General features: G+C 40.4%; 1 protein-coding gene across 2 annotated transcripts; it reads left to right on the top strand.

Annotated features, from left to right (window-relative positions):
• Positions 1–3,388: 3,388 nt before the first annotated feature.
• On the top strand, positions 3,389–13,692 carry lhx3 (LIM homeobox 3). 2 transcript variants are annotated; one of them, XM_086153059.1, is made up of 6 exons: positions 3,389–3,758; positions 7,382–7,553; positions 7,676–7,878; positions 9,982–10,133; positions 10,936–11,107; positions 12,477–13,692. In XM_086153059.1, the coding sequence occupies exons 1-6, from the start codon at positions 3,689–3,691 to the stop codon at positions 12,893–12,895; spliced, it is 1,188 nt and encodes a 395-aa protein (XP_086009185.1). In that variant the 5' UTR covers positions 3,389–3,688; the 3' UTR covers positions 12,896–13,692. The 2 variants fall into 2 exon arrangements, with proteins under 2 accessions (XP_086009185.1, XP_086009186.1); XM_086153060.1 differs by having other exon boundaries at positions 7,644–7,878.
• The last annotated feature ends 6,707 nt before the right edge of the window (positions 13,693–20,399 follow it).

Below are 20,399 nucleotides of genomic sequence, written 5' to 3'. Positions count from 1 at the left end.
ACAGTAAATACGCGTGGAGCTGGTGTCTGCCTTGTCTGCACATTTTCCACGGCTCATTGACATATCGATGTAGATATCATAATTTGTGAACACTTTTCCACTCGCAGCATCTATCACACTACCTACCTAACTAAGTAACTAAAAGTGGATACATATATTACCCCTCACGTTTCCACATCCCTTATCGTTCTCACTATATATACTATTTTTTTTCCTCTTTCTACAGTGCCTGCACGCTACACTCTCCTCTTTTTCTGCAGACAGCAACAGTGCCGAGGTGTCCTGGGACTACTTCGCAGTGGAGTAACCAAGCCAGGGTAATGAGGCGTGTGATTGGTCCCCTCCCTCCTGGACAAGGCCAGTCTTTTGGGGACATGATTGATCATGACATGAACACAATGGCAGCCTGGTGTCGGAAGGGTGGCATGGATGCGCGCAGAAGTCCTGCAGTAACACTCACTTGCCCAGCTCAGCTGTGCATAAGCAGTTACACACACGCACGCACGCAAATCTGAACTGCACCCCGCAGCATCGCAGAGACACTTGTGGATACAAACATGTAACAAGTAACCTGATTGGCTCAGATGTATGTAATAGACATTTAAATACACACACGCACACACACGCACACGTAAAAATATATAATAACCCCAACATAACAAGAGACAGCCACATTTATTCCTCTAAAAAGGATTTTTTCCAGCAGTACTGTTTAAAATATTGGTGAATGTAATAAAGACCATATTTTAGCTCAAAACAGATGAAGCAGCAACTTCATACCTTTCTGCATTGTTCTAATCTGATAGCGTTGTTTAAAAAAACACATTATGTTACAAATTTAACTAATAAACGTATCAAAGTAAGTGGACTAATTTATGAAAAGAAAAAAAAAGTACAACAGCGGAAATGTTGTCATGGTTCCAAAATGTCAGTTTAAAATCAAACAATTAGCATAAAGGTCAGAGTGATGTAAATTATATGTCAGATGAAATATATATATATTAGAGTACAAGATAGTGCATATTAATGTGACAAATCAAATGTGCTGACAAATGACATAATCACAGGACAGAACTGATATGCTATTCAGCTATACGAGTAAATATAGTCTTGATATCTTCTATAAATATTGAATTTGTGCAAGCTTTCCCTGGGATAACCTCAGTTTTGAATTGAAGATGTGAAAATAAAACTGTAAATAAATATATCACACCGCTAATAATTCCAAATCGACCGAGGAAAAAAAAAATCCAGTTCGGGTGTATTATTTCTTTATGGAAAATAATAAGGATTAACATTTCTACTAGCTTGATACACAAACCTGTGTCCAGTATATTTGTTTAAATTGTGATCCAATATTCAGGACAGTTCATTTTGTGGTTAATTCCATATCATTTAACTGACATACACATGAAATTATCATTCAGTGATTCTTTTTGAAACCCTTTTAGCTGAGATCTAGAAATATCCACCCGGACCAAAATGCTTGTATTTAGAGAGGATGTGTATTTCTGTTACCTTCAGTAATTGCCCCCCTCCTTTTTCCGCTTTTGAAGTAATCCTTCAGGGAAGAGGCTTTTCTAATCCCCAACACTTGTAAGGCTGTTGAACCAGCTCATACTCAAGGTCAAAAATCAACTTCTAACCAGGTTGCAGAGCACCAAAAAGGCAGCGGGGTATTGGTTGCCGACAGCAGCTGCTTTCTCAAGAGGGGCCCAGGTGTGTTAACGTTTTTACCAATTTTCTGAAATGATGCTTCAGCTTTTATCGTTGCAGAAAACAAAACAGGATAAAAGCCCCCCCCCCCCCCCCCATGGACTCATCATAATATTCATGAGAGGGAGAAAAGGCTGGCAGAAAAACAAGCAAAGATGAAAAAAAAAAACATGTTTTTGAAGAAAGGCTTTCTTCAAAAGTGGCTGAGAGTACATTCGGTTTCTCTCCTGATGTGGTTCTATCATGGCTAAAAAAAAAGAATTGGGATTTTCACTAAATGGATAACTCATGATGTGTACGTAGGGGCGGGCAGGGGGGTAAACATGTAAATATGGACGCTTCTGCTGAAGGAAAAGGGTCCTGTTGTTGTCGTCGCAGTCTAAGCTCCTTAGATGCTTCAATGGCTTGGAGATCCTCGTTGCAGCTCGCACACTTCCTTCCTTCCTCCACATTCACAAACAGTTCTCCCTCTAATCTGCACACAGATCCGGACCGATTTGTCCCACCAGAGATTAAATCCCCACCAAAAACCAAAAAACAAAATAACTTGTTTGACCATCTCTGAAAACAAACCTCCAGCCGATGCTGTATTTTTTAGGTTTTTGAAAGTATGTTTTTGACCAATATGGTTAAAAAGATGATGGGGGAGCTGTTTATTTCCTCATAGTTTGGGGGCCTAATTGCTCTGAGTGCTCCATTGAAGAGCCCTCGGCCTAATTGGCCGATAACACTTGATGGCTGCTGGGCGAATAAAATTGAATCAAAGCTGGAGGAATCCACCAGCATGTATTTGTGTGTGTGTGTGTGTGTGTGTGTGTGTGTGTGTGTGTGTGTGTGTGTGTGTGTGTGTGTGTGTGTGTGTGTGTGTGTGTGTGTGTTGTAGTGATAATTGGCACTGTGTCAAAGGAATGGGCTGTGGCATTCATCCAAACGGCCAAGCAGCTGTGCGCAGGCGCGTCCTCTTAACTGAAATGATGGGAAACTGCGTTTTGGGGAGAAAAATGAAAATTTAAAAACCATCCTAATTGTGATTGATGCACACCGGTCATGGCATGAGCCGGTTTTGATAGTTTTATTTTATCTTTTAATCGAAACAAATTTCCAGAACTTCTCCCAGAGCGTGCGTAACTGCGCAGGCGTCCGTTTCCACCTAGATACCTATAATAAAATATTATCGGATGATTGGTTGCCTATGTGAGGCCTCGACACGCACGGAAGAGTGGGACGCGCCGGTTGAAACGCTCGGAGACACCGTGCACGGCGCTGTCCGTCCAAATCCTCCTATTGTGCGCCATGAAAAGGCCGGCACGTGTAACGCGGCATAGATAAGGGGGGGGGGGGGGTGGCGTGCGCCCATGTGTGTGTGTGTGTGTGTGTGCGTGTGTGTGTGTGTGTGTGCGTGCGTGTGCGTGCGTGTGAAGGTGGAACGCGTTTGGAGGTAATGGTCTCTTAAAGACAATTAAAAAAACGCAAATGGGGGAAGTTGAGTTTACCATGAGGTAAGCCCGTGCGTGTGAGCGTGCACGTGTGCATGTGCGTGCGTGTGTGTTAAAAAGCGGAGAGCCACACACGCCCCCATCCTGCACGGGCCCTCCCCTCCTTCCCTCCCCCAGCCCCTCCTCCCCTTCAGCACCCTGGACAGAGGCAGCCGCTGACCGCCGCTTCCGTTCGGCTGAAGTAAAGTCGCAGACCGTCGGGTCTCTCAGTCAGATCAGCTGACACTCTCGACACACACACACACACACTCACGACGCACACACACACACGTAGTCCGCTCCCCTGTTTCACATCGACAGCGCGGAATCCAACAGCGACTCGATGAATATTCAAACTTTACGCATACGGCGATAGACGAGAAAAAAAAGAAAGGAGGCGTCCCCGTCGGCACTTTTTGCGGAAGTTCGACTCCCGAGGAAGAGGATAAATCTCCCTTTTTCCACCCTCCTCCCTCCACCGGAACCATCCAGAGAAGATGTTGCTGGAGCACCCGGGTTCAAGCTGCCAGAGTACCGCGAATTTCTCCCGGTACAACGCAGGCCAAGGTAGGATTTTTTTTTTGTTTCTTTGCGTAAAAAGAGAAAAAAAATTGCACAAAGTGAGATTTGAATATCACCCTGGACCTTCACAATAATTAATTCATGGTTTATTCATGGGAGTCACTTCCGTGTATTATGTAACCCTTTTTTTAAAATTCAAATAGGACAGGTTTGCGTGAAAAACACATCGACGCGTGAACACCGCGGATAAGCGTTTGCGTCGTTCGTTCCGCGGCGCACTGGAGACGTTATGAATGCGTAATGAGCGTTCATTGTGCGAAGAACCGCACCGAACAGATGTTACGCGCGTTCTGTCATTGCACACCACGCGTGTGTGTGCGTGTGTGCGTGTATGTGTGTGTGTGTGTGTGTGTGTGTGTGTGTGCTTGTGTGTGTGTTTGCGTGTCACGGGACCCCGGTGGTTGCAGATTCGGCAGATAAATGCAAAAAAAAAAAAAACGACAATGGACTCAACAGGTGTTACATTCCGGCCCCTGACAGGTGGGACACCTGAGGGTGCCGACGGGCCCGAGAGAAGCTGAAGGCCTCATAACAAAAATATAATTGAGGTGAAAGTTTATATTTACTGTAAAAGCAAGTATATATATTTTATTTATTTTTGGACCAACTGCAAAATGGAAAAAAGAATTAATTCATTCTTTGACCGGTGGTTGCTCATATTATTCCCCTCTCCTCGAATTCAACAATCGATAAGATGTAGAAAAAAAAAAGGAAAAGAAAAAAGTCAAGGAGGTGGAAATATAAAAAAGAACAAACCTCAGCTTCCTGGAAAAACAAAAAACAAACAAATAATAAAAAAAAACAACTCTTTCATACACTTCTAAAATGCAGGCAAATAGCCCATTGATTTTTAGATCCGTCAGAGGCTTGGAGGGCCGTGGCACTACCCCTGATTTCCCCAGGCGCTATTTTGTGCCAAAGATCAGTGTCAATAAAATTCATTGGGGTGCTGGCCCGATCAACATGTTATTGAACAGCCGATCTCTCCCCTAAATAAACACACACACACATACTTCCCGCATGTGTGTGTGTGTGTGTGTAGTGTGACAGAGAGAGAGATGAAATGACCCTATATTTCCTATAAACATCTTTGACTTTACCAAGAAAAACAAAGACGGTTCGTATCCTCCGATTATTTCATCAGGTTTTTGTCGCAGCAGTTGTTTTTTTTTCATCACTGCATTTTATTATTTACAATTTAAAGATCGGTAAAAAATTATGTTGTATTCAAGTATTACTTGGCGAAAGTGGTGAAAATACAAAATAGGATCAACACAGAATAATAATAACGTGAATGACTAAAAGTTTGCTTTTTTTTAAAAAAACGGAGATTCTAGATCTGGAAAAATGTTGTCTATAATTGAATTAAAATCGAATTAAGAGAGGAAATACACGTTATGGAGCTGGAAGTCGTATTCTTTATACGTGCATGCGTAAGACACCCTTAGACACACGCAAACATGAGAACACACACACAGACATAGACACTTATACACACACACACACACACACACACACACACACACACACACACACACACACACACTTCCGGGTTCGGGAGGCGATGTGGATCCACCTCCCCGCCGCTCGTGGAAACGGGCGTGCAAACGGGTGTCCGGAACCGCGTTTGGTGTTTTTTTCTTTTTTTTAAATTTCATTTCATGTATTTATTTCTTTATTTATTAAGTTAAATTTAACTTGGTAGATTGTTTTCATTTTGCACTACAAACCACATTCAGAGAACGACTTGGTTGAGCGTGTGTTTGTGTGAATCATGCGCCATGGACGGCAGTTTTGCGCGCAGTGCGCCGGATCGGGCGCAGACGCTCCAGCTCAAAGGTGAGCCGGCGAGGCCGCACACTAATCCCCCCCCCCCTTCCCGCCGCGTATCTTGCTTTTAAATGTGTATTTCTCCAACTTTTATGACGCCTTATTTAAAAAAAAACTTACCATCGCTCGACGCCCCCGAAGCGGATGAAACGGGCCGTTTTGTTCGTTTCTCGATTTTATACTAGAATATTTACACTCAATTTTTTTTTTTTTTTTAAATTCCCAACGAATTCGCTCTGAGGGACGAGGCCCTTACAAAATCGAGAAATCGTCTATGTTAATTTAAATCAATATATTAGTTGACTTTCCCTTGTTGGGGATTTAATAAAGGTTATCGGGGTTTTTCTTACATCCGAAAACTACCATTACGCGTGAGAAGCTTCGATTTGAAATTTGCAATCATTGATCATCTTAAAAAAATGAGTGCCACAAAGGCCGCAGTTTTTTTTATTTATTTCATTTAAATTTATTTTTTTCTACATTTTTAAAGCGTGTTCAATAAATGATGAGCTGGACGCACCTCCTGGAACAGGTGCGTCCGAACCCGCCTCATCCATCTTTCATGACTCCTCCACGGCGGAAACAAAAGGAGAAGAGTCAATGAAGATGTTGCGGTTCTTTGAATTACTTATGACTTTGGTCTATAATATATACATATACGTCAGGAAAAAAATCAGTCTCATTATTTGATGGAAATTAATAATATTTGTTTATTTATAGGCCTTTCAAAAATGTAAAGATGCAAAAAAATTACAGAATCTATGTGCAAGAGGTCACTTTGATGGGAATGAATACTTGAGCTTTCTTCTTGATCATATAGTATCAAACATTTATTTATTATCATATGGTGTGAATTCAATTTGAATATTGATCGGAGTCATTGCTCCACTCCCAGTCTTTTTGATTTAATCCAGATGTAATAAAATAAAAATCAGCTTAATCTAAGTATTATCCAAAGCCTATGACAGACAAAGGCATGGAAAACGTTCCTGGGAATAAATGTTAATATTATATTCTGAAGTATGATATCTAAAAAAAAAAAAAAAACAGGGAGAGGGTAAAAATCTGGGAAAGGGCTCAGATTTCATAATAAAGTAACTCAACAGTATCAAACCGGTTATAGCACACCTGAAGCTGTTCATTAATGTATTGATTAACTGTTTAACTCATGTCAGAGAAACATATTATTTCATATCAATGTTGTAAATTTCCATTTGCTTTTAAGTAATTATACCTTATATAAACAGTTAAAGATTTATAAGTCCTTTTTTTGGGGAAAAAAAAACAGTTTTATTTTTACTTTTACTTTATCCTTAATCTTTTTATACATGTGATTCAACTCTTCCTGATGACAGCGTAACTTATAGCTATTGAAAGCACTTTTACAAAAATATAAGGCGGCGTGATCTGATCCTCAGCTGAAAACTAATAAAACTCAGACACGTTACATCTTCGGCACTGTTGTTCAAAAAAATAATTTGTGTAATAATAATAATAATAATGATAATAATAATATTAATAATAATGATAATAATAACAATAATAATAATAATAAAGTAATATATTTAAATAAGATATTTATTTAATATTAATAATAACAACAACAATGATAATAATGCATATAAAACAAAACAGTAAATATATATGTTTTTAATAATGTAGGTGTGTGTGTGTATCAGTGAGTTTGTTTGTTGTTTGATAATTCTTTGGGAACTATATCATTCAAAAAAAAAGGAAAGCATACAGGCTGACATGTGTGTCCCCATGTCGCCCTGCAGAGATCCCAGTATGCGCCGGCTGCAACCAGCACATAGTGGACCGCTTCATCCTCAAGGTGCTGGATCGCCACTGGCACAGCAAGTGCCTGAAGTGCAGCGACTGCCAGGCGCAGCTGGCGGACAAGTGCTTCAGCAGAGGGGACAGCGTCTACTGCAAGGAGGACTTTTTCAAGTGAGTGGCTTACACATGCACACATACAAAAAAATGTGATTTCAAAAATAAGATATATATGTAGATAACAATGACCCCCCCCCTCCAAAGGAACTAATGACAACCTATGAAATGCTCAAAAGGAGATTCGGGACCAAATGCGCAGCCTGCCAGCAGGGTATCCCCCCCACCCAGGTGGTGAGGAGAGCGCAGGACTTCGTCTACCATCTGCACTGTTTCGCCTGCATCGTGTGCAAGAGGCAACTGGCCACCGGCGACGAGTACTACCTGATGGAGGACAGCAGGCTGGTGTGCAAAGCCGACTACGAGACCGCCAAGCAGAGAGGTGAGGCCTCGGCGGCGGGGTCGCCTGCAAGACCCCCTCACCCTGCTCACACTAATCACCAAATCAATAGACGTGTGCGTGAAGTGCTCACGCTTGCAGAAGGAATGCTCTTTCAATAACTCTTACAGTGGGTGTGTACACGTGCATGCGCGTGTGCATGCATGCATGCAAGTGTGTGTGTTTGTCGCATTCATATGTGTGTGTGCTCCTTTATCATATTAATATGTTGCAGCTACAAGATGTGATCAGATATAATACCCCACCTTGATGACAGGCCTCCTGCAGATTTATGTAATGTGTTTTTGGGGGGAGTTTTACAAGCATAGCTTCCCATATTTATTCATGGGAAATATTTATTAAACAGTACGAAGGCGAGCGACGTATAAACCACAATAAATTCTCTAATGTGTGTCTGACATTGTTTCTGCAAGGGGGGGAGTGGGGGTGGAATAAAAGGCCTCATTTAATTCGATAAAATGCAAAGGGTTCTCATTAAAAATTCCAGTCTATATATATTTTCTGCTTCGGGAGTGGATCCGCTGGACAAATGACCAGGGCGTCGTCGTAAACCACGGAGGAAACATTATATTCTAATGCGGTGAAACACAAAGGTGGAGGTGTGGGAATGAGGAGAGCACAATTGGGGTGGAGAGCACACACACATACACACACACACACACACACACACACACACACACACACACACACACACGCTCTCACACCTCAAAGGCCAGCAAATAACATACTTAATAACAGGCGTGCAGAATTGGCTCTGTATCAGAGTAATAAGAAGGTGTTTCTCATTTTTTTTAATGGTCCTTTATGAGAATTCCTATTGTTTAAGCCAGACTTAACATGAATCATAATACATCCTATTTTCATGCGCCATCAGTGGCACATGTTCAATTCAAACCATGATGAGGCATCTCGCTATGAACTGGACTGGACTATAGTTACAAACACACATTTTACAGGCATTTTGGACAATATTTAGTACACACTAATATTTGGTCATACAACATGGGCACAGCTACTTATTTACCGTTTTGCTGGAATCCATTTTTAATTCTCATCCTGGTCCGGGATCACCGTATCGTTATCGGCCAAATGTTTCGGTTGATGTAGGCGTGATTTCAAGCAATTGCCTCTAATTGCTTCTTTAATAACAGCTACTTTTTCAGGTTTTCCCCCTGGAAACTGTTGATTTACCAGTGAGCCGGAGACCCGCATTATTTTCATCCCACACTCTGTTTAAATCTGCAGACAGTCTGCAAACACAAATCCCAGAAGACTCTGTCCCTCGTGGACCAGACTGGCCGTGGTCAAATTTTATCTCCCCATCTGTTTGAGTGAATTTACTGCTCTGGACTGAGTGCTGATTTATGCAGCAAGTAAACGCAAGTTTTCTCCCAAAACACACACGTTTATTTTACTAATGAGAGGGCGCAATTACTTGGGCAGCATCCATTTGGATGATGATCTTGTATTTTCCTGCGCTAAGCTGACACACGGGCAAGCGTGATGCAATTATGCATAGGATGCCAGATTCAGTTTTATAGGCTGACAGAGGAGAACACTTATTCTAATGTAATATGATACAAAACATGGAAGCATTTGATGAAATGTTACACTCAAAATAAGATCACTATTGCTTAATTTTGCATAGATTGTATCATATTACTGTTAATAGGAAGCGCCCTACGTCATATCATTTGTCGAATAGCAAGGGGGGCACACACACACACACACACACACACACACACACACACACACCCACATACAAAGTCCTTCTGATAGCAATTAGCACAATTATCTTATATATATCATACTTGAGATAAGATGAGATCATTACTGTACATCTTATCTCATATTTAACCCTTAAATCTATTATTTGACCCTGCAATTGGGGTCAGTCACATAACTCCTGTGATGGCACTAGAAATCCACTATACTATGCTTCTGTATACTACACTTGGCTGATGCGATTGTTCTAAGGCTTCCTCGATGTCAAACATACCTTAATCAGAAATGTGCAAATTCAAATTGTGGCAGAAGTGCTCTACAAGTGTTTGTTCACATTCTGTATCACCTCTATCTTTCTAGAGGCAGACTCAACAGCGAAAAGGCCCCGAACAACCATCACGGCTAAACAACTTGAAACGCTGAAAAACGCCTACAATAACTCCCCCAAACCCGCCCGCCATGTCCGGGAGCAGCTCTCGTCCGAAACGGGCCTGGATATGCGGGTAGTGCAGGTAAAGTATATTATTATCCATTAAAAGCGGTTCCATTAGTGTCCTGACTTCATTATCAAGGGACAATTGTGGGTGAACTGGCACGGGTCTACTGTATGAACAAGTGCGCATTTGTGTGTGCGTGTGTTTTAGAGCTTTGAGGAGGGATTTACGGTGAGATGGAGTAAAATGAAGACCGCATTGAAGTCAGCATGGTTTAAGTGCAACCTCGTTACCAATGCTAAGAGGGGCCCCATGCATATTGTCTCGCTGCCTAGGAGCCTGGCTTTGGTTGCCGGGTGGCGGTCATATATATTGTTTTATTTGCAAGGACAAAAGTAGAGACGGTAGCCACTAAAATGCTCCTCATTATGCAGCGAAAGGACCAAGGTGAAGAGGGTTCACCAAGGGCAGAATATCATTAAAGAGCATGTAAAACCGTTCCCTGCAGCCAAGTCTGAAATGTTTTATATTTTTTACATGTATGATAGATTTAATAAGATTTGAGATCTTTCAGTTAGATTCAATAGATGTCATAAATCTAAACTATGTGTTCGGTTTGATTACAAAACAACCAAAATTTGAATTTCAAAGGGTAATCTGTAGTTGTGTGCATGTGTGTTTATCTTCAAATAATTGTGTTTTATTTTCATTTTATCGCTTGCTCTCAAACCTTCTGAAATACAATATGATTAAATCAATTGGGCATAGAATATTTATTTTATTTTGCTACTTTTTGTTACTTTTGTACCACACTATAATTTCTCAGATTTACTTGTTTTAGTATGTTAAATCCTACTTTAAAATGTATTTTGCATTGCAGGTTTGGTTCCAGAATAGGCGCGCAAAAGAGAAGAGGCTGAAGAAAGACGCGGGGCGGCAAAGGTGGGGGCAGTATTTCCGCAACATGAAGAGGTCAAGGGGAAGCTCGAAATCGGACAAAGACAGCATCCAGGAGGAGGGAATGGACAGCGACGCAGAGGTGTCCTTTACAGGTACGGCAGGACAAAACTACGATTCCACACTAAGCCAGATTACTTGAATCGTGGATGCAATACTCTTATTTATTTAGGTTTCTCTGTGTGCTGCTTAACTAAAACTATGTGGCACGTGCAGCTGTGCGGACGCCTGGCGTGTTTTTGGTATTTTGATGAGGAAATGGAGAAAATCAGAAACAGACCGTTACCTTCTCTTAAGCAAGGAGCAGAGGTGTCCTTAATTATTGCTTTTAACATTGCATTGCCTTTTAGACTTTAGATACATTAAATGTTAGTCACAGAATGTTTGCATAACCAGCAAATAATACATGCATATATGTATATATATATATATATATACACTGCTCAAAAAAATAAAGGGAACACTTAAAAAACACATCCTAGATCTAAATGAATGAAATATTCTTATGAAATACTTTGCTCTTTACACAGTTGAATGTGCTGACAACAAAATCACACAAAAATGATCAATGGAAATCAAATGTATTAACCCATGGAGGTCTGGATTAGGAATCACACTCAAAATTAAAGTGTAAAAACACACTCCAGGCTGATCCAACTTTGATGTAATGTCCTTAAAACAACTCAAAATGAATCTGTGTTGCTTCCTGAGTGGACACTATGATTTCACAGAAGTGTGATTGACTTGGAGTTACATTGTGTTGTTCAAGTGTTCCCTTTATTTTTTTGAGCAGTATATATATATATATATATATATATATACTTTATATTTTTACTTTTAGGTATATTTTCCTTTATATGTATAATGACGCTTTTATCAATGATGTAAATCTGATTTTGATTCTGATTCCTATCATGCTGCAAATCAGTCATCTGATTTCAAGAAATTTTTGATTGTTGTTTATCGATTTGCTGATTTGTTTGTTGTAGCATTGGCATTTATTTTAGACATAAATGTGTTAAATTTTGACATGTTTTGGCTAAATGAGGATGGGGGGATGCATGAGATCATTTGCACTGGCTGGAAAACAAATGAAGCTCCAGGGCAAATGGTAGTAACAATGAAGGCGCCCTCGTCACTCACCTCTCTTTTAATGACTTATTTCTTTGCATTCCTTTGTTTTCGTATGGCAAAACCGTACAAGGTCAACCCACTTCCAACCCGCCTGCAACTTAATACTAGCAGTCAAACCGCAAAATGAACTAATAGATGAAAAACAAACAAACAAAAAAAAAAAAAAAAAAAACATAAAAACCTGTCTCTGGTTGTTGTAAATTGGCAAAGTAACCCTTTTTGTCTTCCGTACCTTCCAAACAGACTGTCTGCTTTGTGTGAGTCTAGCTAGTTTTAGTGAAACAACCCCACCAGGCTAACAGATGCTTCCCTCTGCATACCTGTTTTCAGACGAACCGCCCATGTCAGAACTCGGCCACACCAACGGCATCTACAACAACACCTCTCCGGCCATCGGAGGCCGCCAAGGAGGAAACAACCACGCCTCCTTCCCTTTGGAACATGGCAACCTTTCCTCTCAAGAGCAGTTCCACGACATCCGCTCCAACAGCCCCTACGGCCTTCCTCAGTCCCCGGGTTCGCTGCAAGCTCTTCCCAGACACCAGCCTCTCATCACCAGCCTCGTCTACCCGGATTCCGGCCTTTCCATCATGACCCAGGGCGGCGGAATCAACCCAGCCGTGAGGGTCTCCATGGGCACAGCTAACGGCCCCAGCTCGGACCTGTCCACCGGAAGCAGCGGAGGATACCCGGATTTCCCTGCCAGTCCGGCCTCCTGGTTGGATGAGGTGGATCACGGGCAGTTTTGATTGATCAATGAAACGAGACCGGACATTGGACTGGACTTTTTTTTTTTTTTTGGTTTGATTTCAATCTTCTGTTGGATACTAGTAACTGAAAAATAGTCACATGGGACAGTGATTGTAAAGATGACCAGCAAAAGTTACAGTGATACTGTCTTTGGATCTCAACTGTATCCATTTATTTGACCCATATCATGTCTGCAATCTGCGTGAACGCAAGGAAGAAGCTCTCCTTCACAAAAGCACTTGGTCCAATATTCGTACTGTCAAAATGTATTTAAAGCAACGGAAATGGCAAAATGTCCATGTCCAGGTTTATCTGTTTTCAAAACAAGTTTTTGAACTTTTCACAACTTTCCCACTCTGATCTCCTCCCGCTGCATTTTGTTCTCTACGTTGTGTTCAGGTGCAGAATTCAGTTGGAAGTCTTTAAATGTCTGGTTGTTGCCAAATGTCTATATATAGATCTATATAATGGTTTACCATTGTGGAGACTTTATTTTTATACAAACCCCTTCTCAGACATGAAAAATAACCCAGAAAGGAGGACTTTGTACATTCTTTAACGGATATAGGCAAAAATGTAGATGTTGTCTTAAATGGTTCCTAGGGGTCCAATTACATCTATGCATTTGTGTGTTCTCAGATGTATGTCGTTCGTTTTCTTCGACCGAAAACGACCCCACGGCGGGAGCTGTCATAGAGCCCGGGGTCTGATGTATATGTTTGTTTATGTGGAAAATGTTTTATGTCTTATTTATTCCTTCTGGTTATGACGACAAATTATGATGATTCCTGATGAATGACACGGGACGTTAATAAATTTGTCACCTAAAACTATGAGTTTGACTCTATTTAGTACGACACCGAACATTGTTTTCATTTGGTCCATTACATCCATTTCCCATTAGGTCCTTGGTTCAATTCCCACATCAAGTTTGCACACCCCGGTCCAAAAACATAAAAATCTTTTTTAACGTAATGATTGTTCCATTAAAAAATACATGATGAATGAATATTAAAAATTAATATGAAAAAAGAATTGATGAAATTATACCCTAAAAATATTGTCAAGTTAAAAGAGAAAATCTTGTCACTGTGGGAAAATTCACCACTAGAATTTATTAGAAAATGGATTGGTAGCATGTATAATAGGAGGTATAATGTTTACAAGGCAAATGGTGGCTATTCTGGTTATTAAATCAATGTTTTTAATTTTGACGTTTTTTTTTTTTTGTTTGTTTTGTTTTTTTTATAGAAATAAGAAAAGAAAAGATCATTTTAACAATGTCACAAGACGTTTTTTCATCGAATTTTTTTTTTTTTCCAATTTTGAAGCAACAAATACATGGCAAAGTTACTTTTTCATTTTTTTGGAAACCCACTTTATAAAATCCCCAGATGCACGTGCGAAAAAAACACGCGGGCCGCACTTACACAAAGATTTCAGGCAGGGGGCCAAAAAAAATATTGTTCCGAGGGCCACAATTGGCCCGCGGGCCACGAGTCTGAGACCCCTGCCCTAAATTGTCCAGACGTGTGAATGATAGAGGAATTTTTTTTTTTGTTTCCACAAGAAGTGTGAATGAGAGACCGAATGGTCGTATGACTCCACTTGGAGACGGCTCTAGCTCCATTGATATCCCACCAATCAGAAGGTTGGCGGTTCACTCCCCGGTTCCTCTTGTCTGCATGCTGAAGTGCCCGTGGCTCTCGGTGGCCTGGGTAGCCTCTTGCACGGTAGCCCTGCCTCCAGCGGAGTGTGAATGAGTATGTGAATGGGTGAATGTCATCCAGTGTCAAGTGCTTTGGAATAAAAAAGCACTATATAAGTAGGGATCATTTACCATATATGACACGTGAAGGAGAGAGTGAATAGCTGTATATCTCTTAGATGACACTTGGACGCGAGAGTAAATGGTTGTTTGTATGTGGCTCTGTGATCGACTGGTATTGAATGAATGAATAAATCTACGGTTTTACAAATAATTTTTTGATGCGATATGAAGTCATGAGAAAAGATGTTGCATTTCCTAATGGATCTTCGTACAGCTGCAGTATTTTGATCAGGCGCATCTTTAACTTACCATGTTGTGGAGGATAAAACAGGCCCACAGTTCTACCCGTGTCTGCAAATTGAGCGTCTGGCCAACTACCAACCCTGTATCAGGAGTTCAACGGCTCTTTAGTGGAGAAATTTGATGCAGACAGAGAGTGGACCTATCAATTCAGAGATTACTGGCTCTTGTTTGTCCAAATGCACCTATGGGAAAGGAATCTCCAATCCATTAGCGGAGAAAGGATCAGATGCCCCTTGTGAATTTCCTCATTTGTTTAGTTATTCAACATCAGGTTCAATTAAATAGATTAAACACTAAATGTGCGCGTGAGTGTGCACTGACGTGTATGTGTGTTTATATGCCTACATTGTAAGCTATATACAGAATGTGTATGTACATTGTGTGGGTGTGTGTCTGCATGTACTTAAGTGACACACTTCTCTGTACCTTAATTTGAAAATATACCATTCAATACATTCAAAATCTGACTTTTTATTTATGCATTTAGTCATATATATTGATTGTGTTTCCTTGCAACTGTGATTTGCAGAGAGCTCGCGTAACAATCAAGGGAAAGTTTATTTACTCAAGTGCACGACAAGCACAACAATGCAGTTATGAGGTACTTTTACTTTACTTGAGTATTTTAATTATTATGATGCTGTATTCATCTCTGTACGGTTATTTATTTCTATAAAGGTTGTATGGATATACAAATCATGTGTTCTGGCTTTTGTCTCCTCTGTCCCTTTTCACTGAGAGGCAAATGCTAATTTATTCTTTTTTTTTTTTTTTTGAAAGATCATTATACATTTTAATAAATCTGGTTTATTTATCAACTTAAATCCAGGAGCATGGTCCCGGTCTCTAATACACTTTCATCATCTGTCGAGCCTACTAATAACTTTTTGACCATTTTGCCCTGGATTTCTAAAAACAAGACTCAGGAACATTGAATTGGTTCATTTGTGTGACAAATCATGACACAAACAGTCCAAGAGTCGCCTTCGGACCCCGGCAGCGCCACTCATCCTCGCTTCTGAGAGACACACACCGTGGCTCTGCCGGGATCTACTATCAAGCTCATCAAAATAATTCACCTCCGACTCCGGGATCTAGAACTTGTCCGCTCCTCATCATCGATGCCCTTTATTTTCCATCATCAAATGTTGAGCTCGTGGTGCGGCATCGGTCCCTATATCCAACCAGAGGAGTCCAACATCGGAAAGTGGATGGTTGTCCGAGTGCTGCACTTTCTCCGAGGAAAGGGCATCTCACCAAGTCCCATAGAATTGCCATCCATAATCTGTCTGTGAGTATCTCGTTGTCATCACGCTATTTTTGTTTCGCTGTGATACAACTATATACAACATAGGTGTCAAACTCTGGCCTCTGTAGTTATATTTGGCCTGCAAAGCCATACCAAATGACTATTAGAGCTGGCCCGCCGGTGTAGTCTACAGTGCATGTATTGCTAATTCTACAAATCCCAGAATTTTCTGCCAGTGTTTTGGCATGAAAATCACAACAGGACCCATAACGCCCTTCCTCTGTGTACAGTAGTCATAGCAACCTTGTGCTAATACTGCCACCCTGTTACTTAGGCAGAAAACGGGATTTTGCATGTGTGCAATATTAAGTCATATATTGCATAGTATTAAGCTATGCTTGTTCCATATTTAGTTTTTAAGGAAAACTTGTTTCGGTCCAAATGAAAAGGTTCGTTGTTCGTATCTGGAGGAAGATTTTTTTGTGCCGTCTGCATCAGTCAACATAAAAAGTTATTTTCGTCCAACCTTTCAAATACAGCCAAAGTAGCAGCTGTTCACTCTCTACCGGACAGATGTTTGAGAAATGTCTGCAAAATGTCCTGCCATTATGGAGGGGCTATTTCATCCTGCCATCAAGACTTTGTAATTAAGCAGGAAAACATTGAATTGCACACAGATGGAACAATCCCACTGTCACTTTAAATTAAAAGGTGGGATTTCAATTCTCCCTCAATAATTTGAATCTCTCGACATTGAGTCCAACAAAAGTTTGGAGAAGGAGGAAGTAGACGTTGTTATCATAACTCTACATAGTTCTACTGCAGACAAACATCACCCTCACTGTATGTTCATCCAGTCCAAAACTTTTGCTGCCTTTTTAACAGGAAGTTCTCCAAACCGGACCGGATCCTTCATTATCGTTCATTCTCTCAGGCCAATACCGTTATTCCAATCCAAGGCTTGCAGAAAAAGAAACCGATGCTCTTACAGTTTGTTATCGCCTCCAAAACTCTCAGGTCTTCCAACATCTTCCACCTTGACACTAATCCAAATATGAGCCGCTATCCAAAACCATCCGTTTTGCTAATAATCCCCAAGATCTTCTATTTGCAATAATGATATACTTTGTATACGCTGAGCTGGCACAACGTCACCAGCTGCTAGGTTCAGCATGTCTCCCTCTCTGCCCGGCAGTTTTTTCTAGATCAGTAACAATCTCTGTTAATCTCAAATAACTTAAAATGAAAAAAATTGGATTCTACTGAATAAAACTTGTGAGGGTTAGGGTCCAGAAAAGGCTGATCTAAAGCACATCTTTCATCATTAACCTTCTTTTATTCCATTAACCAATTCACAAGCTATTATTTTATTTTGTATTTTTTGTACTCTTCAGATCAGCCCCCAAAAAATAAATAACGTGTTCACAAAAGCGACCCTTAAAAAAATAAAGATGAACGGTAGTAAGCAATGGGTTTCAATTGACCAAGCAAGACGTGCATGACCAGGTGTCCTCTGTTTTGTTTTGCTACTTCCTCCGTCCCGCGTTAATGGACGCCTCGCTCTGTTCCTCGGGTTCCTAGAACAAGAGAAGGAACAGCAGACAGGATATTCCACTGAATCCTTCCGGCTGAATGGCCGGTATCGCTGCAGCCCGGCTAATAGGACACGAGTGTAACTCGATCCCAACCAGTGTTTGGCGCTGACGGTGAAGGGGTGAGAGAAATGTGTTAAAGGTTGTGTTAATGCAATCCTACGGGCCATTGAGATTGTCCCCCAAACAATATTTGCAATTTTGGTCGGAGAAGCTGATTCATTGCTTAAATGTGAACATGTGATTTTTGAAGAATAGACATGCGCAAAGTACATTCGAAGAGTTCGGTAGATTTTTGATCTAGCGAATGGTTTCTCGGTTAAAAATCATATTTTTCAGAAATTATACAAGATATGATATAGAGAATGGATCTTTTTTTTTACTATTTCTTGGTAATTGTGCTCGAGTTGTGTCCAGATAAACAATATAAAACAGTAGATATTGAATATACGCTGATTCGTGTGTCAACACTGGTCGTATTTTCTTTCCGAGTCAGATCTCAGCTCGGGCAAAAAGCAGGTGTGGGATTGTAGTGACCAAGAGTTGAACCCCTGAAGCAAATAATGGGGAGGATTATCCAATCCACTCTTTCGGATTGAGTAGGAAATCCACAGTTTTTGGCGTAAAGAATTAGATTAAGAGAGTGTTCAATTTGTCGGATGAGCGGTACGAAAATGACAAAAGGTGAAAAGAGGAGTTCGGTCAGGTGTTAGAGGCAACAATGTCCAGGCCATACAATCGGCTGGTTAAATGGCGGGGACAGGAGTTGACGGCTTGTTTGCGCAGCAGTGAAAGCTTGACAGTTTACTGCAGGTCCTCCTCTTTCTAACAAGAGTGACCTGTTGTTGGGCTGAAAATTCACTAGTTTGAATTTTTAGTATTAAAAAAAAAATTACAATTTTGGTTTCGGTGTTTTGCACTGAAATGGTGTTCAAAGAATTAAGTCTGAAGAAAATTATGAGAGACATTTAAAGCTTTTCCTAAATTCTATAAAATGAAATTAGCTTTTGCTATTTTTTTTGCTTTTTTGTTAAAGAAGCAATAGAATGTAGAAGTAGAATGTGTCTTTACCAGATTACATATTTCATTATTTGGAAGAATTCAGTAGACTTGGTGATTTACACCAACGTGAGAGAGAATTCATTTTTTTTTTCATTTTAATTCACTGCATTTTCTTTTAATATTCTTTATTTTCTGGGATTGAGTCTGTTTTAATACAGTTTTTAACCGTTATTTCTTTTAGATAGAGGTAATTCAACTATAGTTTGTATATATATTTTGTAATTTGAACTTAAATTATAACACAAATAAATTCTTTATAAAACTACCCATGCAAGAAGTTTAAACATTAAGTGATGTACAGGACTGTCTCAGATAATTGGAATATTGTGATGACATTCTTTATCACAAAAACAAAAATGTCATACATTCTGGATTAATTACAAATCCACTGAAATATTGCAAGCCTTCTATTATTTTAATATTGCTGATTATGGCTTACATCTTAAGAAAACTCAAAAATCCTATCTCAAAATATGAGAATATCATGAAAAAGTACTTTTTGTTTTTTTAATTGCATTACACAAGATAAAGAACTTTACCACAATATTCTAATTTTCTAAAACAGTCCTGTAAAGCTTATTTTGGTAGACTGTGGTTGATTATGAAACATAAATTCATATTGCAATGACTCTCATGGCTTCCTATTGCTTTGAGGGTACTGTTAAACTGTTGCTTTTGACTGTCCTTTCTGTAAAGGACTCTAAGCCTGGCCGTATGCCGGTTCACTCACACACACACACACACACACACACACACACACACACACACACACACACACACACACAGGCATTCACATAAATACACACAAGGCCCCCAGGCCCATGTCAGATGGTGCTTAGTAAATCAGGTCTGACAATAACACCTCCCCTGGGTCCCACACATCACGGCCACAATTCAGACCTAATGGAGCAGCAAAGGAGGGGAGGCCGCTTGGTTCATGCATGCATGTGCGTGCGCATGTACGTGCATTCGTGTGTGTGTGCGTGTGTTTGTGCACACATGCAAATGTATGCATGGATGCATGGCATCCAAAGCGTGTTCCTTTTTAATTTTTGGGACCCCAAGAAGCACACACACACACACACACACACACACATGCACGCATACATCCATACACACACACACACACAGCAAGGAGGGGAGGGATGCAGAGGAGAGCAGAGAAGGAGGAGCAAAGTGGATCGCTGGCGGTCCAAATATCAATTAAGGCAAATCCTTCACAAGGAATATTCTCAAGGGTTTCAAGCTTCCTGGTTGTTTGCAAGCTGGTGTGTGTGTGTGTGTGTGTGTGTGTGTGTGTGTGTGTGTGTGTGTGTGTGGTGTGTGTGTGTGTGTGTGTGTGTGTGTGTGTGTGCAAGCCGTTCAGCCAAATATGACAGATTTTACTCTGCATGTTTAAAGATTGCCGACACTTTGGTTAATTTTTAGAAATATTATCATGTTAAAAAAAGGGAAACAACGAGCATTGAAAGATTGTCTTCACAATGGCACATGCATGAAAAAAAAAAAAAAATGCCAACACTGCA

This window comes from Fistularia commersonii, chromosome 9 (genome assembly GCF_037954325.1).
Source record: "Fistularia commersonii isolate RoL2024-O1a breed Wild chromosome 9, RoL_Fcom_v1.0, whole genome shotgun sequence".
Lineage (NCBI taxonomy): Eukaryota > Metazoa > Chordata > Actinopteri > Syngnathiformes > Fistulariidae > Fistularia > Fistularia commersonii.
Note: the sequence above shows the minus strand (reverse complement) of the source record. Positions and strands in the feature narration are given on the sequence as shown.